We start from the raw sequence: 18,680 nt of genomic DNA on the forward strand, positions 1-18,680 counted from the left end.
GTTAAACGGAAATGAATGTTTGTTCGTTATTGAAAATCAACATATCGTTAAGGCAGTGCAAATGACGGTAACTTATGAATGTAAAATACTTCTTCTTTTGTACATTCCTTCTATATCTAAACACTTATCTTCTTTTCTGTTTTTATTGTAGATGCTTTAGTGTACAAGCTTTTGAAAATACCATGGAGAGAGGGTCCTAAGTTGGATAACTTGTTCCAAATCCATTTCAATCTGAACCAAACCAAAAATATAACCCTGACGCAGAAGCGAGGAATTTTCAAATCAGTAATTTCCTTCAGCGAATTCGTCGAGGAATACATTAGAACAGAAAAACATGTAACAAAACGCAAAATAAAAAGACAATCCTTAATTTGATATCTACTTTGCCATCCACATAACATCTGGATCTATATCTCGATCCTACCTTAGCAGCAAAATTATTAAAGAAGGTATGCATGGGCACTTTGGCATGATGTAATCATAACGTGTGGTCGACTGTTCCTATTATATTACTCTCTTCATTTCTTCTTTGTAATAATAAGCTGACAAGTACATTACAACTACATCTGACATTACACTCTCCCTTCAGAGTTGCTTCACTTGCCAATGCCAGAAAGCTATGATCATGAGTTCGGATCCCAGATGTGACCAGATAATATGTCTTGGTTTGTTAGCACCATGTCCACTGTCTAAAGTGGTACACATATTAGACCTGCAGCACTTGGGGCTTTTCTCTGATATCAAGCTAACCCGCCTTCATATAACTGAAATAATACTTCTTTTCGCCATTAAACCAAACTCACTAACTCACTCGAACATATTTTGCGTGAGCAAACATTTTGACCACAAAGCTACCCCACAACTCTCATAAGGGATATTTCGCTATATGGATGAAATAATGCCGATGAGACGTTAAATTTTAACTCACTCACTCATAAGGGAAATGTCATGTCATGTCATACAAGAGAACCGGGTGAAAATGCATGCATGTCCATAATCGATGGTTTGAACATCAGCAGTTTAAATGTGGATTTTGGGAATGACCGACACTTACATATACAGCTAATCTATACTCATATGTTCTAATTATTCCCTTTTGCCATGATTTCACTGCAGGGCATCGTCATAAGATTTCAAGCTTAAAACAAATTCAGCATGAATGCAGTTTGTATCTGTTTGTATCATATATTTAGTTTAATGGGGTTTTTTAATGTTAGGTATTGGAGAATGCGAATAGCCAAGAAAAGCCTTAGTAACTGTTCCTGCTAGTTTTTATTGTGAAATGTCGACGAATATTAAGACATATTACATGGTGTTCTGCCTGTAAAATGGAAAATATACACTTTACCGAAGATTATCATTATTCATGTCCTTAAAATGAGGACACTAGGAATTTATTTGATTCCCATGTCAATGTTATGCAAGTATGTTGATGTGATGTTTATTCATATCGTATTAGAATTCCTGCAATATAACTAGTTTGGGCAAACTATCAAAATATATCTATAATGCGAGTTATACTGAATAAACCATGTCTCTCCCAGATGCAACTCTACACAGATCCGGGATTCCGAGAAATGAAAAGTTTGAGCGATCTGCGTGGAGCGAATTTGCATATATGTGTTATACTAAGTAAAAGTTTAATAGCCACTATACTTGTCATTATATTTAAATGAAAATAACATAATTTTAACTGGAATAAATTTCAGCTTATTTTTGCTATATTACACATGGAAATTGAACAATTTTTAAAGACATTTATTGACCTTTCTGTTGCAGTACAAAAATGACTCTCGACGCGGATTGCAAAATCGCGATTTTGAGGGTACCTCCATGATGAAAACAGGAAGTGCATCCCTATATTTTTAATGTTAACATCTGATTTCATGTTCAGGACATACTAATTTTTCAGAAAAAGTAGATTTTGTTGGGAGGTGGGGGGAATGCACGGTGGACCTAAGTAGCCCATGGCCTATATTTGAGTGCTTTGTGCGTATGTATGAGTACTGTGTATGTGTGAGTATGTACTGCGTATGTGTGAGTATGTTCTGTGTATGTGTGAATACTGTGTATGTGTGAGTACTGTGTATGTGTGAGTATGTACTGTGTATGTGTGAGTATGTACTGTGTATGTAAGAGTACTGTGTATGTGTGAGTATGTTCTGTGTATGTGTAAGTACTGTGTATGTGTGAGTATGTACTGTGTATATGTAAGTATGTTCTGTGTATGTGTAAGTACTGTGTATGCGTGAGTATGAACTGTGTATGTGGGAGTATGTACTGTGTATGTGTGAGTATGTACTGTGTATGTGAGAGTACTCTGTATGTGTGAGTATGTTCTGTGTATGTGTAAGTACTGTGTATGTGTGAGTATGAACTGTGTATGTGTAAGTACTGTGTATGCGTGAGTATGAACTGTGTATGTGTGAGTATGTTCTGTACGGTGTAAGTACTGTGTTTGTGTGAGTATGTACTGTGTATATGTGAGTATGTTCTGTGTATGTGTGAATACTGAGTATGTGTGAGTACTGTGTATGTGTGAGTATGTACTGTGTTTGTGTGAGCATGTACTGTGTATGTGTGAGTATGTTCTGCGTATGTGTATGTGTGAGTATGTTCTGCGTATGTGTATGTGTGAGTATGTCCTGTGTATATGTGAGTATGTTCTGTGTATGTGTGAATACTGTGTATGTGTGAGTACTGTGTATGTGTGAGTATGTGTGAGTGTGTACTGTGTATGTGTGAGTATGTACTGGGTATGTGAGAGTACTGTGTATGTGTGAGTATGGTCTGTGTATGTGCAAGTACTGTGTGTGTGTGAGTATGTTCTGTGTATGTGTAAGTACTGTGTATGCGTGAGTATGTACTGTGTATGTGTGAGTATGTACCGTGTTCGTTTTGGAAGTTCAGCATCTCAATATTGTTTTCTCACTAAACTTCAGATGGTATTTGATTTTTTATTTTAGTGAGTGGGTGAATCAGTGAGTGAGTGAGTGAGTGAGTGAATCAGTGAGTGAGTGAGTGAGTGAGTGAGTGAGTGAGTGAGTGAGTGAATGAGCCGGTGGGTGGGTGTTTGAGTGAGCGAGACCTAAGATATATCTATGGTCTTCACGTTTCGTGACAAATGCCCAATGGATCATATGACATTCATCGTGTGATATATAGTTGTATACTAAGTTTAAAACACAAATGTTTTGAAAGAATTGAACTTTGTATGTATGTAAGCTATATGAACATGATGATATATGCTATGCTTTTCTTTCTGCAACGTTTGTCCGCTAAAACATGAATCTATAGCAAGCTATATATTTAATTTGAGTGAAATAATTTGCGCAGGCTACCAATAAAACTTTCGCTGAAAACCATGAGAAAAAACGCCATTCTTCATCTCCAACTGAAGAACAGAGAGTTATTTAAACACAGCTCATTTAAAAGGTCCAGTTCGTGTTAGGTTTCGCCTTTCTAATGCTTGACTTTTCAGGCGGTGAGGTCCAAGATTATTGCACTTATATAGCGACATCTGCGTGTGCGTGTGCGTGTGCGTGCGCTCACGCGCGCGTGTGTGTGTGTCTGCTTGTACTAGACCGAACTGATGCCGATTTATAGTGCTAGCCCACTGAGATACCATGCCACAGTTTAACATGAATACCCAATTCAGACTACAGTATACAAGCGCCTGTATATACCAAAGCCTATGATTCATTCATTGTTAATAGTGTTCTTAGTGAAGAGATTCATGACGCACCTTCTACAAGGAAGTAGATATACCAATGAAATTTTGTTTACCTCGTAACTTCCAGTAACATGGTCTGATCTGTCATATCGAAAGGTTATATATATATATATTCCTTTAGCACCAGCAATGATAATGATGTGGTGTGATTATATTGCGACGAATCAAACGTGGCCACGCTCAAACAGCCAAACGGCCACAAACGAAACTTGCGAAATCCGCTTATTTGACCTTGAACAAACTTCCCCCTTGTGAGCTATATAAGTAGTAGCTTCATCAGTCTTGGTATCACAACTCATGACCGAGTGACCAAGACTGTGCTGGCAACCTTCAAGTGGCAAATGAGGTTTGTCATTATTGTATCCCATAAACATACGTGTAGGTTATCACGAGGCAAATTGATTATATACTTGAATGGAGGGACTATTTCTCGTTTATGCGATTATTTTCTCGTTGTTCGATTATTGTTTCGTAATTTCGATTATTTTCTCGCAATTTCGATTATTTTCTCGTAATTTCGATTATTTTCTTGTTATTTTAAGTATATTTCAAAAACTCGAAATTTCGAGTTTTTTCACGTTTCTACGAATATTTTCTCGTCACTTCAATTAATTCTCTCGAAATTCTTGACATAAAAAAATAATTGAAATTACGTTAAAATAATCAAAATAACGAGAAAATATTCGAAGCAACCAGAAACATTTCGAAATGCCGATTTTTAAAAGAAAAACTTGAAATAACGAGAAAATTATTTCTAGAAAATGATATGAGAAATTTATTTTGAATTATCTTTCGACAGGAATCACCGAATAATGATGGCATGGAATGTTATACTCATGGCAACTGCCGTTTTGCATGTGGTGTGTTTTCAAACTGGTAGGTAAACGTAGTTTCTGCATACATGTTCAACAGTCTCAATATCAAATGAGAGGTGGTGGCATACGTTCTGATGAAACCCTATATTATCGGAAATGACATGAGTGGTTTATTTGCAAGTGACAATTAATAATTGTTAAATATTAAATGATTCCCATCTGTACAAAGGTATCTTTAAGCATACAGTGTATCAACACCATGGGGAATCCAGGACCCACTTGCACAAAGCCATCTTAGCGGTAAGATTATCTTAAGCTATGTTGATGTATAGGCGTTACTATCATCTTAGCAATAAGATCGCTTTGTACAAGTAGGCCCTGGTAAGAATGGATCACTTTGTCACCTCGCTTTTTATGTCAGGAGAGCAGTGTGTGGATTTTCAAGACATTCCTGAGGTCGCTAGACGAAACCCGAACATCGCAACCCAGGTTGGAGGAGCCACAATAAATGACAGAAGGCTCCCTCAAGGGTGGTACGGCGCCGGTAACTATGTACTTGAGGATAGTGCCCCTGGGTTCCTCCGCTGCGGATCACTGTACCCGATATGGCGAAAAAGTGAGTTTACTTTCACACACATTGCTCACTTTATTAAGAGATTGGTTTTATTGGTTTGTCGTTTTACGCTGCACTCAGCAATATTCCAGCTATATGACGGCGGTCTGTAAATATTAGAGACTGGACCAGACAATCCAGTGGTCGACATCATGGGCATCGATCCATGTAATTGGGATCGATGACGTGCTTCAAACCAAGTCATCGAGCCTGATCATGACCACCTGATCCCGTTAGTCGCCTCTTACGACAAGCATAGTCGCCTTTTACGGGCATGGGTTGCTTGAGACCTAGTCTATCCCGCATCTGAGATTGGTATTCCATTCTTGTCACGTGATATAGTCAAAAGAAATTCGTAGAATCCCAAACTCAACTTATAACGTCTACATTTCCCAATTTCTTAGGTGCTTTTCAAATTATTCACACATTTTGTATACAACTTAGTTTTTCTTCGCTTTTCATTCACGTTTTTACCCAAAACGCTTTGGTAAAGTCATTCCAGAAATGTCACAGGAGACATTCAGATGAATATAATAATATTACAGGTCGCATTTCTTCATGATGCGCGATGCTATCTTATATGATGACATTTACATTTCACACCTTTTTTTCTCACTTTCATTCTCCCTTTGATGACACTTATGTGGGAAGCGGGTCCTTCCCGAAGAGAAGATATTTACCTGGTGACACGATTCATTTCAGTGATCCATCCATGTAATTCCATCACTAATGTGCCCTTTTCGACGTATTTGATGTTGTTTAGTGCGCAAAGTTCAACTGTTGGTCATATGAATCTGATAGCAATTTTAAAACATTTTCCTTATGTCTTAAACCTCCGTCCTTTGGGGAAAAAACATCCAGGTTCTGAAAAATATACCTAAAAGACAGCAATGTTAAAAGCAAACGTAATAATATTAGCCAAAGACAAAACAAATGATAGTTACTTCAATTAACAAATCAATATTTATTATATTGTAATGTAGTAACTTTTCTTACAGGTATTTCTGGAACAACAGCAACCATGTGTATTCAAGATACATCTAACACATGTTCGAATCAGTTTACCGTACAAGTTGAGGACTGCAACGGCTACACAGTCTACTATCTGATAGCATCACCTATTCATCAGAGCTCCTACTGTTTCCGTAAGCTTTTGGATGTCTTATTTTACTTGCTTCTCCTCTCAACTTGTCATTAAAATGGAATGTAAAGAAGTGTCAAAGAGGAAATAGGAATCTTGATTACTAAAGAAATCTTCACCATAGGGGAGAAGGTGGTCCAGTGACCTGTGCAGAGTTGTGCCCCTTTGTACTGCCAGGATTGGCTGATCGCCATGTTTAGCCTTGTTCGAAGTTATGTTAAATCCATTTCAGTCATTTGATTCTTTCTAATTCATAAAAAAGATGTTACAGATGTATCTTACAATTCTACCTAGCATCTAAAGAACAATGATATATTCATGTTAATTATGTTTCTATTGTGAATAACTTTCACTAATTTCATTTTTACAGGTGAGATCACTCCCAGTGAGTATATATTTCATACACTTTGGTGTATTTTATAGTATTTAATGTTTTGTTTCAGTTAATAAATAACGACCCGCCTCCGTGCTTTAGTGAATATAGCGTCTGCTCGGAGAGCGGAAGGCCGGTGGTTCAATGCCCTGGCTCCGTCACATCCAATTCGTTGAAAGATGGTTCTTGTACTTACGCTGCCTGGCGCTCGGCATTAGGATGATATAGCAATAGCAAGGACTTGCCAGCTCAGGCGCAGTATATGGTCTGAATGGGAAATCCTTGTAACTGAAAGAAAGAAAGATGCACAGACAGGCAGAGATGTGCACGCATGCTACATGAGTAAACTAATCGTGAACCGATGCTGAACTCTCCTTCACCCCACTTCAGAATAGTAGACACAAATTTAAAGTATAAGGCGGTATAAACCTCAATGTCAAAGGGAGTTCACCGATATATCAACAATTATTCAGTATTATGCAATAGTGATGTATTTCAGGATAGATTGCTTGACTTACTTGTTTTCATACCAGACTCGCCAACCTACAGTCCCAAGCCAACTGTCGTCCCTGATATTACTGATACAAGTATCGACAAAAGTGACCTACTTTTCCGCTGTACGTTTCCCCTTTCGTCCGACCAAAGACTGTTCCACCAGACCACGTGGTATGTCAACGGCGTCGTTGTACACCAGCACCAACCTATGATAATGTTCAATGCCTACATTGACAACACAGAGATCACTCAAGCGAAGCTTAGCGCAGAGGGAATAACACAAATCGGGTTCAATGTAAGTCACACGCAGCTTTTCATGACGTCTAAACACTTTGATAGTCGGTTATAATACGATTTCTTTGTCTAGAAAGAGTAGACACTATACAATAGTCACAGCATGTACAATACTCGGTGTTATAAAAAGCTGAACATTCACAAATCAGACTCAAAATAGACAACCATTCCTGTAACAATATCTTTAGTCAAATCAAGTCAAATAAGATTACAATATTTGTAACTCAAATAGTAAGATTAAGTTTTATATAAAAAGGTGCTTTTGAAGTTAGATGTGTGTTTTTATATGTCGATATATCTTAAGTGTAGGTCAATTACTGGCACAATATCATACTTTTCATGTCAGTGAAGTATTCTTTACATAACTAATGCTAAAAATAGAATTTCCATTTGTAGATAACATGTGAGGTTCGATCTATGTACGGTGCAAGTTTGCCCTCAGGTCCAACAGCTAGTTCCGATCCTTTTTATGTCGGATTTGAGGTAAGATGACATAAATCTTTTCGTATCTAATCCCATCTTATTCCATTGCAGATAGTTTACGTTTCATAACACCCTGTATTGGTATTTCAAATCATTCCAATTTCGGGATATCAACACTATCATTAGGAATCTAATGACACCATGATAATTCACAGGTAAAGTTTAAGGTAGTATTACTTTTACTAATCTGATCAGTTTCATGTGTTGTTAATGTATATACGCTGTTACGTTTGTCTCCCGCCTTGCTGTTGCTGGAATGTTGCTAAAGGCTGCGTAAGACCTCACTTACTACTTTTATTTAATCAGTGCTAAAAGCTGAGGTAATAGAGGCCTAAACCTAAATTCCTACTTAATGAACTAATAACGTCGAACCACCAGAGAATAACTAGAAATATCTGCCGAAACAGAGTGAGTGACTTAAAATATAACTGATATCATATAGGTTGTAAAAGGTAAAATAGTGATAAACATTTTATGAATGCAACACAATATCAGTGATGACACCACGTGGTTACATATTTTATAACATATGTTTTACGTAGATCCTAACCAAAGAAATAACGATCAAGCAAGGTGAGACGGGACAGGTTCGAGTGCGAGCCACGGCGCCTTTCCGATGCGGAAACCTGTCCGAGACGTTCTCATCTTTTTGTTCCATGCCAATAGAGATACCAACTGCTAACTCAAAAAACGGGTTTTCCCAGGACGATTGCGCCATTTCCATACCTTATACACAGTGGAACCAACCAGTATTTGTTACTGTACATGGAACTATAACACCAGAATATGGCAGAGGACGACTGGATTCTCTACTAGTTCTGAGGACCCCTGCAGCAAGCCTGCTATTTCCCTATTGGGCCAACCATACTATTGGAACAGTAAAGGTAAGATAGTTTTAGACACCAACCACAAAGAGTCGTAATCGTTAGATTACACTTGCAACATCTTTAGTTGAATCTATTATATAAATAGGGGCGGTGGGGTAGCCTAGTGCTTAAATCGTTCGCTCGTCTATTGACATGGTTACGTGTGAGGCAGATCGATTGTGTCTTCCCTCGATATTTTGCTGGATGATTGCTAAAAGTGGCGTAAAATCATACTCATGGTTATCTAAATCAGTTTCAAATGTCTTGTTAAGTAACTATGATTTCCTTTCCTTTCAGGTTACAGTATTAAAAGATACAGCTCTGGTTAGAAGCAAATCATGCTCCTCCAATAACGACCCATATGTACGTCAATTTGATAGGATGTGAGTGCACAAGGTTATTCAGACTTCCAATCTCCAGTTGGAGAGTTCATTATTGGCTTTAAGATTTTGGAACATTTCAGAGAAATTCAAGATATTTTATATGTCATGCGTATAGTTGTCACTACCTGGGCATAACACATATCTTAGCTGTTACTTGTTTATATGATTGTAGATTATAGTCTTTACAGACCCCCATGAAATACCACTACAATCGCTGGCTACAGTATAAAATACAATACAGTATTCACTTTCTAAAGGGTTTGTTTGTACGTCGCACTCAGCAATATTGCAGCTATATGACGGCGGTCTGTAAATAATCGAGTGTGGACCAGACAATCCAATAATTGACATCATTAGCAGCGATCTACGCAATTTTGGATACCATAACATGCATCAACGAAGTTAAGGAACCTGACCACCCGATCCCGTTAGTCGCCTCTTACGACAAGCATAGTCACCTTTTACGGCAAGCATGGGATGCTGAAGACCTATTCTACCCGGATCTTCACGGGCCACTTACTGAAGGAGACGTAGCGACAAGTCATCAAGTACAAACAGGGCCCCATTCCCATAACGACCATCCCATTCTCAGAGGCTTTGTCGAACGGAACTCTTTTTATACAGTGTGATGCTGACAATATTTCTTTAAAGAGCTGTAAATAATTAAAACATATGTTTAATTAAAACTTATCAATTTGATTGACAAAACGTAACGTGATAATTCATTGTATCTCACAAAACGTATGTTTGACCTTTTTGCAGAAAGCTGACTCTACAGATGGAGGGACGTTTTACATTATATAAACTGGCTAGTCAATTAATAGAGGTAACAATATATATCTTCTTTTCTCTATATAGATATAAAAACGATCATTTATTCTCCATGAATCAATGACATGTATGTGTTGAAGCAGAAGTATGGTCACTATATCCATTATGCACAGGGAGAATAATGATGATGTTTACTCCCCTGCTCCAGAAACCAATCAACCCATACAACTACCAACCGCACCCCCAACAGACTTGTGAACATGCGCACGGTATTGAGGGGATAGAACGGAGACTTCCGGGCCGGAGTCAGTATACCGTGACTGAGTTGGGTATCCATGTTAAACTGCGGCATGGTATCACAGTAGGCTAGCACTATAAACCCTGCTAGTCCTGACTAGTACAGACAGCGACACATACACGTAAATGCGTGTCGCTGTTTGGGAAAACAATCCTGAACCCAAAACCAACCCTCAACAATCAATCTTATATCACTAACAATTTAAATATTGCCTGTATCATCAATATGGTAATGTGCATTTACAGATACAGATCGATGTACAGAAATGTACCAGGAGAACTGGATACTGTAATTGTGGGGTAGCTGTTCAATCCGGGAAGACGGTGTTCTCCATCAATAGCTGCGATACCAGGTCATGGAGAATACAGCATCACGGCTGTGACGACTCTGACAACGCCATGGAAATAAAAAAGAGATACAGTATTTATGATGTGCGTATAAATATAGTTGCATGTGTAGATAAATCATCATTTATGAAACTACAAACTGATATCACGGAATGTTGATATAAGCCTTTTTCACAATTAGCTATCATAATATGTATCTTTAAAATGAACATTGGGGCATACGGGATTCCTTCTAATAAAAGTCATTCCTAAATCTAGATTTCTAATTGTTACGAATCCATCACATATGACAGGATATCGTAGTTCTGACATTTGAACGTCACCGTTTGTCAAGTACACTGATATGTTGTCATTGTAGATATATTTGCCCACGGGGGCACGAGTACAAGTCCATACCTTCTCCATTGGGAACGGAAAGAACGCCTTAAATGTTTATCTTCCTGGCACGATCCTTGATACGTTGGCAAGTCGTGGTTTGTGCGGCCAGCTCTCTAACACACGCAGTGACGACTTAATCATGAGAGATGAGACATGGAGCAGCAACAGAAATACGTTCATCAATTCCTGGAGGTAAGGTTCCTTGAATGCATTTTATGTTTTAACTATGGAAATTTCTGAACAAAACGCGTATTGTCCAACGTGGTTATCTTTGTCGAATATGCGCATTTGACACATATATGCTACCATTTTTCAGAGTAGGGACGCACGACCTGTTTAACACCGATTATGTGAGGACACTTACAACGTTGCAACAGTCCCCAAAGTACTGCTCCTGTGAAGGCGGCAGAAACGTCACATGTTCTCTTTCGACGATGACCACTGTGGTCAGGCCAAATCATTACAAGGACGTTCCCTGTGCTATACACGGCAACAGGAAGAAGCGAATGGTGCCGAACAGGAACATCGGCCACCGATACAAAAGGGTATTCATTATATTTTTGTTTGTTTTTTATTCTAAGTTGAGGATCCCCCCAAATGCATATTATAAATGTTCATTACTTTGTTCCCTGAAGACAATTCTGCAAACACACGCAAGTTTCTGCATACAATTAATTGTGATTTAAATTATTTAAACGGTTTGATTCACAATTTTTGCTATATGATTCAAATATAATCTCCTTTTGTAATTCCAGCAAACTTCAACAGAAGTGTGGAACAACCAGACAGCGGCTGAATTCTGCAACAACCTGTTCGCAGCGTCCACGACCGTCCAGCTGTGCAGCAACGTCACAGGAGTCGACATCAACAGCAGCCGCGACGACTGCATCAGTGACATTATGGTAAATTATAATACTTTATCGAAGGGCCAAACATATAACAGTCTTTGGCAATACTAATCATAATGATGATAATAATAATATGGCTCGTTGTTTAGGTGACCTTAATAATTAAAATTCAGAGTATTTCTTTCCTTACGCTAATAATGTCTGTGATCAAGTTCTGAATATATGACAATACCATAACATTATGTGCATATTTATAATGTTTGCAGCTCTCTGGCACAACTGACTTTCAAATGATGTCTATCGGCTCAGTGCGTACTTCCTGTGAGACGGAAGTATTTCTCAACCCCGATCTTTGGGTAACTGACCCCAACAACCCAGGGGCCCCTACTGTGTTAGACACGATCACCAACAACGTCTGTCCCAACGACTGTAGCAACAGAGGCACCTGCAACAAAGGTATATCTCACCACGCGTAAACTCAAGGGAGTTTATTGTTGAAATCATTTAATTTTATACACTATTGATGCCGTTGCGATGTTGTTGTTGTTGTTGTTGTTGTTGTTGTTGTTGTTGTTGTTGTTGCAGTAGATTCCGAGCCAAGAATTCACTGGATATTGGCGCAACTATAGGTCATTATGTAAAGCTATTTTACGACAAACCTCTTACTTAATCTAATACCAGTGAATAAACATTAGACTAAATAAAGCTGAAAGGATCGTTGTTGACACAGGTACTATAGAAATGTACCCCGGGTACGTTTCTGTATACAGAAATGTACCCTTGCCAAAATCAAAATACAGAAACGTAACTGGTTCCCTTAACGGTAGACGAGTCCATATTCCCCAACCCGAAACCGACACTGGTTCATGTTGTAGATCCGGTTCGTCTGATTACGCGTGCATGCGTGCATCGCGGAAAATTAGACTAACGTTCGTACGTCACTATATGATACGCTGGAATGCAGCTTAAGAAGATAATCGAAAAGTTCCTCCTGACGAACGCCTACTTCCATGATGAATTTAACCGCTGTTTGGCACACAGGAAGTGACGAATATCTAATGAACCGGTTACGCGCATTGCACCCTGCGGCCCTGCGGCGGAATGGATTCACGTTAGGGCACGTTTCTGTACTTTGAATTTGGCTAGAGTACATTTCTGTATACAGAAACGTACCTCGGGTACATTTGTGTTGTAAATGTGCCGAGAACGGCCCCTTCAGCCTTAATAAACATGTATTAATAAATAGAGTATGGTAAGTGAGCACAATAAGGATGATATGGATCCAACATTTTCAGGACTGTGCATCTGCAGTGCCGGATTTGGCAGTGCTGACTGTTCAGTGGACTTGACCCAACCACCTGTTCTGGACGAGGCCGAGGACAACGGTCACTGTGACCTGGCTACCAGCAACTGCCAGATGTTGACAGTGTTTGGATTGACCTTTCTAGAAGATGCAGAAATCAAATGTCGAGCCACTAAATTCACGGTAGGTTGAAATAAGGCTAGCATGTTGTCCATCTGACAAAATCTTCTTTTCAGGAAATAAAATTACTTAATATCTCTTGAACTGCTTACTTAGGCTGAGCAGAGTATTCAACTTTTAATAATGATATTGCTAGTGGGCATGTAAACGTAGGTGATAGTTTGTAGTACCATTGAATAAGAATATGCCTGTCAATAGTTAAGCAGTTGAGCGGTCTGAAGGCTACTGTTTTTGACAATCGCTACAGATAAGTACAGGTGTATTAAGCACTTCAGCAAGTGATCCAGCTGGATTAACGCCGCCTTTCCAGTAATGTACTACCCAAAATAATTTAAATAAAACCGGATTTATTCAATGACAATAGTTAATTTGTCAGATCATGGCAAACTAACTTTTCTATGAAATAATCGTGTGTTCTGGTACGAGTCCGGACTAATGCTGGTTTTACCATTTGACATGGCTGTAGGCTCTGAGACATTATACGGGATAGTCCTTGTCCCCTTAATTCCGAGTGGGTAACAAGAAGTACCACCTTTGGGTATGGTTTGGGATTGAAACACCGACCTGTCGCTCTCCGGGTAGATGCCCTATCCACCAGCCACGGACACGATCCACATGGGAATACTTGTACATGTTTTATACGTTCTTGTAGGTGGGCAATGGTGGATCCCTTAATGAGCCGGATACCCAGGTATCAGATGGTACTGAGCGGAGCTTGAGTGAAGTGGGGTGCCCTGTAAGGGTGGATGCACCCAGGGGCATTGTCACAGCCTACAACATCTCCGTGGCCAACATTGACAACATCTACAGCGAGAGTGTCGGAGTTCTGGTATATGATAGCACGTGTGTGACTGTTGATCACGAGTCCAAAATCTGGATCGTACGGGTAAGCCATAGACTATGTAGACTTTTCAAATTAACGCTTTTATTATTATTCAGTAAATATAATGCCGAGGTATAACCACGAATGCGCCAATCGTTCTGTCGACCTGTTTGAATCTCTTCTAAAATTAATTTACACTGATATAAACAAAATAACAAGAACATAACAGAGGTAGGACTGGGAGCAAAAGTATATTTTTCCGGTACTTTTATATCTAATTATTTCGTCCACGAATTATACCTCCATCCCCTTACCCCATATTAACATAAAAGCCTTTATTATTTGATCAAACAAATGAATATAGAGATTACCTCAACCCTGACACAAACCGCGAAGGTCAACTTGAAGTGGGTGAGTGAGTATGGTTTTCCTCCGCTTTTAGCAATGTTCCAGCAATATCACGGCGAAAGCCAACTAGACGTTCGACAGATTAAACCCCAAAACGAAAGGATTAATATCTAGGACATTCAGATTACATTGTTTGCATTGGTAACTTTTCAGTACATTACCATACTACGTATTATATTCTTGTCAGTGATCAATAAACTGAAAGTGTGCATTTTATGTATCAACAGAATGGATACACAGTGCAAAACGGCGTGTGCATCAGTAGAGACAGCTCAAGTAAGTGTCTTCAGATTTCTTGGTCACAAAATGTTGCCATCAGCTGCAATTTCGTCCATTAGCAGAATCTATATTAACTGAAAGTCTTAGTCCAGTTCAATCAGAGGGATGCGTTAGTGAGATTTAAGATGTAAATTGCGTCCAAACATAACTTATTCCACTGTGATCTCACATGAGCATCAGATTTTAAGCCCCATTACTGACGTTTTGTATGAGTGAGGTTTACTAGTGAGGTTTATGAAAAGTTAATCCGGATTAAGGATGATCAATAACATGTTATTTCGGGAAAGAAAATTTGGACCACTATTGAGAGTGATTCGGTTCCATTGATTTATATACTGTTTACTTGGTAATAATATTTGTTTACCTTTATTACAAAATGTTACTTCCCTTTCACAGTCGAACATCTCTAATAAACGTTTTCCACACACAGGCGGCCCTGACGACACCACCACAACCCGATCGACGCCGACATCAAAACCGATCATAGACGTAACTGATTCAGTTGTGATACCAAATAGCACAGGCGCCAACTGCAAAATCACCATGTCCTATGTGACACTCCTTGCCTCCCTTATTTCTGGTGTCCTCTCACTGGCTTTGCGTGACTTCTGAACTCCCCCATTGACCCTATCCAGGGACCTTATACAGTCGATCTATATCCGAGTAGGCGATAGGCTAAATACTAAGCTTGAACTAGACTCGTTTAAGACAAGTATCTATACAACCTGCAGGCCAATCTTTACAATCTCATTCTTCGCGGATGATATTTGTTTGTTGTTTCGAGCTTTATTTAGCAGTTTTCCAGCTAAATGACGGGTGCTTATACGTAGGTAAGTCTGGACCAGACAATCTAGTGACACTTTAAGCAATGATATACCCGGTCGGGGTACGATGACACGCCTTCAACCCAGTCACCGAACTTGACCACCCTGTCCATTTGGTCGCCGCTTACGGCCAGCATACTTTATGTTGCTGGTGACCCAACCAAGAATCCCTACCGGGTGGATCTATTATGGAAGTTACATTTGAGAGATTTGGTATATTCGGTGTAATGGTCTACAGAACACAATTATGAAGCACGGATTGATATTTCCAGTCATCACAACAAACTGCAATAAGAAGGTATAAAACAACAGCTCCATGTATCCAATATGTATGAATACGTGAATATTAAACTGTTCCGTGACTGTAGAACATTAAAAATATAGTTTGACAGTTTATATAAACTACTTATATTGCTGGCATTTCTAACACTAATAAAATGGTCAAACATCGGTGCTTTACACTGACATTTGAATTGGACAAACGTCGCATGTCCTCACATTTAAGACAAAAATAATGATACTCATATATGGTCAAAAATATATATATTCTAGTTTACAGCGTCAAGCATTTCTGTCATCACTGATTTTCAGTGATCCATTCTTATATTTTTCACCGCTATTTTGCCTTTTACACCCAATGGAATGAGTTCGTTGAATAATAGAGATTGGATATTCTCTGGTTTTGAAGTTTTATATGTCCATTATTACCAATTTCAAAATATGAATAGCAAGAAGAGTTACAAAGGTCTTTTCTTTGCTGCTCACATACGTCAAAACCTAATTAAACTTAATAAATGAAACACATATACATATAAACTGCAAACGTACCAATGCGCTTCTGAATAGGTTTTACGATTGAAACCAGATGACGATGCCTGCGGTGAAATCATAGAAAATACGTTATTAGAGTATAGGAAAATATATAAGTTGTATATGAAATTTTCTCACATGCAAATTGGGTGTTATTTCATTTATGGGATTGGTGGGGAAGTCTAGCAGTTAAAGCGCTTGCTTGACATGCAGTCTGTCCGGGTTTGAATCCCCACATAGACAGCAATGTGTGAAGCCATGCTAGTGCTGAAATGTGTCCCCTGTTTTCCAATTCCATGTTTTGACACTGTACGATGCTTTTCTTCATTTTCCATCCGGAAAATCGTAAATGTCTAATTATCGATGTTTTTGTACAAAATATCCCCTAACTAACTGTTGAAAAGTGTTGCTATGGAAGTACTTATTGTTGGTATGGTTGATCACAGATTCTTGAATGCTTGTCACAAAATGCTTCAAAATAAAAGAATGGCTAATTCACACTTTGTTCTGTTTTTGTGTTTGTTTATCAAAAGGATTCAGAAATGAGCTTCATGTTTGGTGAGAGATGAATTGGGTGAGTGTGCATGCCGCTGAGAAGAATATTTCAGTTATATCAGGGTAAGTCAGCTTGATGTTAGAGACAAGGCCGAGGCGCTGCATGTCTTAGATGTTTATCTCATTGCGGGTTTGTGCTGACAAACAGAGAAACGTAATATGGTCGCACCTGGGATCCGAACACACGATAGTAGGTTTCTGGCACTCGCAATGGACGCATCTCTCCACGGCGAATGTTTGAAGCGTGTCGTCTTAAGACGAGGTATATAAATTGTGGGTAGTTGTGAACTAAAACAACTATTCAAAGGTGAAAAACAAAGAAATAATCAAAGGGGATTAAAAAGGAACAGTCGACAATACGTTACGACTGCAACATTGTTATTCGGCGTCAAATTGAAATAATAATTTTGCTGCTAAAGCGGACATTGAAACGAGGATCGAGATGCTGTTTCTGGTAAAATATGTGTTCATTTCTATTGTATTCTTTGACGAATTTACCACAAACTACGCATTTTACAGTTACTGGCTTCTGCCTCAAGATTTTATTTTTAGAATGCATGAGTGAATGGATTGAGTTTTACATTGCATTCAGCAACAATCCAGCAATATCAGGGCTAGGGCATCAGCAATGGGCTTCACACATTGTATTTTGGGAATCAAACAAGGGACTTTCGCGTGACGTGCAAGCGCTTTAACCACAGGCTTTCCCACCACCCATATGTAGGCATTTAACACCGACGTTAACTGCGCCATATCTGCATTGGTGGCGTCAATACATTCACACTGTTCGTCATTCCTTGATTTAACCAGTCGCTACAATTGATCTTCCTTTTTATACTCTTTTGTGTCATAAAGACGCTGTTTCAAATATGACAACACACCGCAAAAATATTTTTGGGCATTCTGAAACATATATTCCACAATTATGATGTTAATATAAGTTGAAACGCGAAGTTTAACTGTGTGAAATTGATATGTAGAGAACTAATATGTGAAGTCATTAAATAACCACACACGATCAATGAATAATAAACAAATTCAGTAAAGAACGGTTATAACGAACTCAAAGGGACTACTAATTTTAGTTCGTTTAACCGTAGTTCGTTATAAGCATATATACAGCTAAACTACAGCAAAGAGTCGGGACCAAAAAAGTAAGTTCGTTATATCTGTCAGTTCGTTATACGCGTGTTCGTTATAACCGTAGTTTACTGTATATTGAAACACACAGGCTCAGGTTTACAATGATAACAGGCAATACAATGTGTCCAACATGTGGCAGCAGCAATATACACTAGGCCCTATTGCATAAGTCGGTGCACTCACGAATGTCCAGAATGTGTCACAATTGAATATCTTGAACAAGCACGTGTTCCGTTCTTGAATCCAGGAAAAGCGTCGATGTTTCCTGATAGGTATCCCGTTCACTCATGGCAAGTAGATAAATCACAGGTCAGGTCGTAGAAAGAGGCCTAGTATCACCCTCGTTATGTTGGTTCCGCCATACTTCTAGAAACTACTAGCGTCAAGCGTCTCGAAACATGGAGGATCGACAACTGTAACCAAGGTCATCACAACGGTGCTCTCTATATCTGTATGGTAACGAAGGTGTCAAGCACTAGGATGGAGTTTGGAATATAAACAAGTTAAAAAACCACAG

At 38.8% G+C, this 18,680-nt stretch overlaps 2 protein-coding genes across 2 annotated transcripts; both read left to right on the top strand.

The window, feature by feature from the left end:
• The first annotated feature begins 4,935 nt into the window (after positions 1–4,935).
• On the top strand, positions 4,936–7,623 carry LOC125379997. Its single transcript, XM_048395955.1, has 4 exons — positions 4,936–5,164; positions 6,160–6,306; positions 6,673–6,687; positions 7,209–7,623. Exons 1-4 carry the CDS (start codon positions 4,936–4,938, stop codon positions 7,517–7,519), a joined length of 702 nt encoding a protein of 233 aa, XP_048251912.1. The 3' UTR covers positions 7,520–7,623.
• Positions 7,624–7,882: 259 nt separating this feature from the next.
• Positions 7,883–15,771, top strand: LOC124128604. The gene is made up of 13 exons (XM_048395956.1): positions 7,883–7,947; positions 8,490–8,831; positions 9,111–9,196; positions 9,959–10,022; positions 10,511–10,696; positions 10,971–11,182; positions 11,307–11,535; positions 11,746–11,892; positions 12,105–12,294; positions 13,134–13,324; positions 13,974–14,207; positions 14,780–14,828; positions 15,262–15,771. Exons 2-13 carry the CDS (start codon positions 8,604–8,606, stop codon positions 15,441–15,443), a joined length of 1,998 nt encoding a protein of 665 aa, XP_048251913.1. The 5' UTR covers positions 7,883–7,947; positions 8,490–8,603; the 3' UTR covers positions 15,444–15,771.
• The last annotated feature ends 2,909 nt before the right edge of the window (positions 15,772–18,680 follow it).

Source organism: Haliotis rufescens, unplaced genomic scaffold, assembly GCF_023055435.1.
Source record: "Haliotis rufescens isolate VD_foot unplaced genomic scaffold, xgHalRufe1.0.p SCAF_15, whole genome shotgun sequence".
Classification (NCBI taxonomy): Eukaryota; Metazoa; Mollusca; class Gastropoda; order Lepetellida; family Haliotidae; genus Haliotis; species Haliotis rufescens.

Coding starts and splice junctions, on each gene's coding strand:
- LOC125379997 (XM_048395955.1), top strand. CDS start 4,936: ATGGATCACTTTGTCACCTCGCTTTTTATGTCAGGAGAGCAGTGTGTG. Junction 5,165..6,159: donor GTACCCGATATGGCGAAAAA/GTGAGTTTACTT, acceptor CTTTTCTTACAG/GTATTTCTGGAACAACAGCA.
- LOC124128604 (XM_048395956.1), top strand. CDS start 8,604: ATGCCAATAGAGATACCAACTGCTAACTCAAAAAACGGGTTTTCCCAG. Junction 9,197..9,958: donor GTACGTCAATTTGATAGGAT/GTGAGTGCACAA, acceptor ACCTTTTTGCAG/AAAGCTGACTCTACAGATGG. Junction 12,295..13,133: donor CAGAGGCACCTGCAACAAAG/GTATATCTCACC, acceptor CAACATTTTCAG/GACTGTGCATCTGCAGTGCC.